The sequence below is a fragment of the Primulina huaijiensis genome, chromosome 11, assembly GCF_012295235.1.
Source record: "Primulina huaijiensis isolate GDHJ02 chromosome 11, ASM1229523v2, whole genome shotgun sequence".
Lineage (NCBI taxonomy): Eukaryota > Viridiplantae > Streptophyta > Magnoliopsida > Lamiales > Gesneriaceae > Primulina > Primulina huaijiensis.
In genome coordinates this window covers 17511162-17515668 of record NC_133316.1, presented here as the reverse complement: position 1 = coordinate 17515668, position 4507 = coordinate 17511162, and the positions used below count along the sequence as shown (strand labels likewise).

Here is a 4507-nt window from a genome sequence, read left to right as displayed (position 1 = left end):
AATAGTAAATAATTTGATTTATTCATGGAGGTCAAATATATGAATTTTTTTTTATGTGATATAAGATTCAACCATATGAATAAAAAATGACAAAAACTTGTGTGAGACGGTCTCACGGGTCGTATTTTGTGAGACAGATCTCTTATTTGGGACATCCATGAAAAAATATTAATTTGTATGCTAAAAGTATTACTTTTTAGTGTGAGTATCGGTAGGGTTGAACCGTCTCACAGATAAAAATTCGTGAGACCGTCTCACGATAGACGTACTCATAAAAAATATTATCTAAAAAAATGTTAATATTTTAAATTTATTGACACGAGCTAAATTTGTTTATTTTAAAAAATTCAAGAAAATTATTCGAATGAACCTTTTTTTTGACATAGCCAATGGCCAGACAAATCTTTAGCCTAGTTTCTTTATTCACACACACACACACACACACACACACACACACACACACACAGTGCACGATCCTCAGCCATATATCGCTTATTTTCCTTCAAATCCTCAAAATCTAGTTAATTTTATTTCACTAATCTTTATCCGTATCCACACACCAGCTGTTCCATTCAAACCCAGAAACAAGGCCAATCATTTGGCTGGATCGTGATGATTTGATCCATTTTCGACGGACTGAGCGATTGATTTCCGTTTTCTTGGATTTTCAGGAGTCTATGTTTTCTGGTTCAATGACGAGGAGGTGCTCGCATTGCAGCCACAATGGGCATAATTCTCGGACGTGTCCGAATCGTGGGGTGAAGATTTTTGGGGTTCGATTGACAGATGGGTCGATCCGGAAGAGCGCGAGTATGGGTAATTTGAATCATTATATGGGGGGTGGCGGCGGTAGCGGAAGCGGGACCCCGCAGAACGGCGGTTTTGCTGAATCTCCGGCGGACACCCCTGACCACCCTTCTGCTGTCTCAGCTGCTGCAGATGGATATGGGTCGGAAGATTTTGTTGCTGGTTCCTCGTTCAGCCGAGAAAGGAAGAAAGGTTTTTAACTTGGTTGTTTATATTAAGATAATTTGTGATTTTTTGTCTGTGTGAAATCTGTGTTTATTTCAGATTTGGGGATCTGCAAATTTTCTTCTTATTGTAGACTATTTGAGATGAACTGATTTGCGTGGAAAACGAGAATGGTGGCTGTTGATCATTTGCATGTCTTGTGTATAAGTTTGTTTCAGTATAAATTTCAAATGTTTGTTTCTGTATAAATTTCTTGGGTGCGTATATTCTTAGCAAGGGAACTGGGATTTTTTTTTTTTTGAGAGTAGGGAGGTGGGATTTTTTTTTTTTTTTTTGAGAGTAGGGAGGTGGGATTTAATTTTGTTTCTGTATAAGTATGTTTTGGGATAAACTTTGCAGTTTATTAGGAAACCAACCCCGGAATATCAAAGAAATGATGCTTATTATGGTTCTGCTTTTCTTGTTCTTATCAACTTATACTACTCAGAATAAAGTAGAGTTTTGCCAGATTGATTTTTTTTTTATCCGGATTCTTTTTGGTTCAGACTTTTTTGCTACATTAATTTTGTTTACGTCAATGGTGAACCAAGAGGTGACGCTTGCAGTTGCTCTCAGATTTATTTTGTGTGATTTTACTGAAGTAATAAGTTCCATAGTCTGAAAAAATGCATTAAGGTTGCGTTTGGATGGGAGTTTGGACTTTGAACATTTGAATGTCTTGGTCTGGTTAAAAAATACCTTCAAATGGAAGTTGAGAGATTCAAAGTCCATGGATATGAAATTACCTAACAATTTGAGTGGATTTTTATTAGGACTTAGATACTTCAATTCACGAAATCTCTCTATTTAAACATTGATCAAGTTGTCTCTCAACTGAATTCCTTGGTCCACCTCTTTTTCTATTTTCTCATTTTGGCAAGATGCTGATTGAAGTAATTGAGAATCAGAAACGACAGTGGAATGGAGATTTTTGGATTTCTACTGCTTTTCGCCATTCAATTGCAGAACACACGCTGATGTGAAAAATATCCTATCCTCTTTTTGATAACTAGTATATCGAGACATTTACTGTCTATGGTTTGAAGAGGGTGAAATAGCTGTGGACGGATATAAATGTTTTCACGTCAAAAGAGCATAAAAACATGGCATATAAGTTGTTTCAGTGAATTGAGCTCTGAGAACTTTCTGTGATATCTTTTTTGGCAATTAGTAGCCATGGCCTTGCTTTGTGGATTCTTTTAAGTTTTATATTACTGTTACTGTGTTCTCTATATGACCAAATTGAAAAACCAGCAAGAAAAGTATGGAAGAGCTTTGGTTTCAGCTGCTGCATGGAAGAGCTTTGGTTTTAGCTGCTAAAGCAGACCAGCCAATTCGGGGAATTCAGAAATATCACAGGGGGAGTGAGATATGAGGGGTTGGATAGTTATGAAGCTATCATTAATATGTATGACTTCTTGAAGAGAATTAGCATCGAAAGTGCATGATCAACTGAAAATTGCACCATTGACCTCGGTGGACATGAGTTCAAGTCTCCTGAAAGGAAGTTTGAAAACCGACTTTGATCTCAGTAAAAAAGTGTAACTTCGTCATGAGACCGATTATTGACTTTTTCTTATTCCTTCTTTCGCTGAAATTTCTTCTGTTGGCATTACATGTGAAATTACATTGACACTTATCAGTGGGAGCAATGGTCGAGCATGCTTAATATGTAAATCCTTAACATAGAAAGTATGGTTGCAGAATCATACCTTTTAAATTGAGTGGAATATGGAATGTCTAATTTGGTTGGATGATTTGATAATCATTATGAAAAAGGGGTGTTGTTCATGTCATCCATATGGGTAATGTCCTTATCCACTCTACACATGATATGTGTGCTAAACGGATAAATCATGGTTACTCATTCGACCGTGATGTACGGATGAATGACCATCATTCATCACTCAGCACACGTGTCATGTGTTGAGTGGATGAGGGTCTAAACATAGGAGTAGCATCTACCTAACCTGAAAAAGGGTGGTGAAACTATTAAAGATGGTGTTGTTCTCTTTAGTCTTTCCACGCATTACTTTGATGGGTGGCGAAGTTTATAGTTTGTTTACTTTTTGTTTGAAATGATATTCTCTTTTTTCAGGTGTTCCATGGACAGAAGAGGAACACCGAATGTTTCTTCTTGGCTTGCAAAAGCTTGGTAAAGGTGATTGGCGTGGAATTGCACGGAGCTATGTGATCTCTAGAACACCTACCCAGGTTGCTAGCCATGCGCAGAAATATTTCATAAGACACAATAACATGTCTAGGCGAAAAAGACGCTCTAGCCTTTTCGATATTGTGGCCGATGAAGTAAGCATATTTTATAAGCTTCCCAAGTAATACTATCTGATAATTCTCATAGCATACAACATACTAAAAAAGGATTAAACTTTTACTTATAAGTATGCTACTTTTGTTTCTGTTTTGCATTTTCTTTAGCGGGTCGACACTCCAATTGTTTCTCGGGATTTTCTCTCTGGTAGCCCTCAAGCTGAGACACAAAGCAGCACCATCCCAGTGCCACCTCCTTCTGCAGACAAAGAACGTGAATCCATGGAATCAGAAAACTCCAACGACCACAATATCACCATGGTTCCAAATCCTGACTGCCTGCCATATCCATATCCTCTAGTATATCCTGCTTATATGGCACCATTCTTCCCATTCTCCATACCAGTCTGGCCCGGATATAATGCAGAACCCACAAAAGAAGACACTCATGAAGTGGTGAAGCCGATGGCTGTCCATTCCAAGAAGCCCATCAACGTTGATCAGTTAGTTGGCATGTCAAAACTCAGCTTAGGTGAATCTCTAGCCGATTCCGGGCCATCCACTTTGTCCCTTAAACTTGTTGAAGGTTCCACAAGGCCATCAGCATTTCATGCAAATCCTGCTCCCGACAGTTCGGGCATCAACTCTAGTCATAGCCCTATTCATGCCCTATAAAGAACATGTTCTCGAGCCATCGGATTGTTTCTTGCCATCCTGCTCCATGAGATTTATTCCTAGAAGATCGTAGTGCTTGACAGTCGTTTCGCTAAGTTTTTAATGTTATTTTTTAGGTTGTCTTCGTAAGTTTGTGTACAGGTTAAGATTAACATCATGTCAGCATCTTACAATTACATTGTAGGTTCCAAAACTCTGATAATCTGAATATCGAACATTTCTGCATCAGTCAAATAGTCCTTTGCTTTTCGTTTTTGTTAGACATGTACCATTAATTATCGGTTTTATTCATTTATGTATTTTTTTATAAGGAATTTATGAAATCTTTTTTTAGCTATCAGTTTTCGCCGGGTATTGGTGTCTCTAACATTTTTGTTTGTGACGCTGACGATAATCCGGGTTCACAAGAGTGACACTCATGCACCTGGATCCGCATCTTGGTATCCCTTGAATTCTCTTGGTTTAAGTAACGATTTTATATGGCTCCTTATACCCAAAACAACTTAGGAAAATAATATTTTTCCATAAAAAAACCTATTTTAATAAAAAAAAT

General features: G+C 37.7%; 1 protein-coding gene across 1 annotated transcript; it reads left to right on the top strand.

Annotated features, from left to right (window-relative positions):
* The first annotated feature begins 450 nt into the window (after positions 1-450).
* LOC140988196 (transcription factor MYBS3-like) lies at positions 451-4204 on the top strand. Its single transcript, XM_073457176.1, has 3 exons — positions 451-999; positions 3110-3318; positions 3448-4204. Exons 1-3 carry the CDS (start codon positions 678-680, stop codon positions 3952-3954), a joined length of 1038 nt encoding a protein of 345 aa, XP_073313277.1. The 5' UTR covers positions 451-677; the 3' UTR covers positions 3955-4204.
* The last annotated feature ends 303 nt before the right edge of the window (positions 4205-4507 follow it).

Coding starts and splice junctions, on each gene's coding strand:
- LOC140988196 (XM_073457176.1), top strand. CDS start 678: ATGTTTTCTGGTTCAATGACGAGGAGGTGCTCGCATTGCAGCCACAAT. Junction 1,000..3,109: donor CAGCCGAGAAAGGAAGAAAG/GTTTTTAACTTG, acceptor CTCTTTTTTCAG/GTGTTCCATGGACAGAAGAG. Junction 3,319..3,447: donor TCGATATTGTGGCCGATGAA/GTAAGCATATTT, acceptor CATTTTCTTTAG/CGGGTCGACACTCCAATTGT.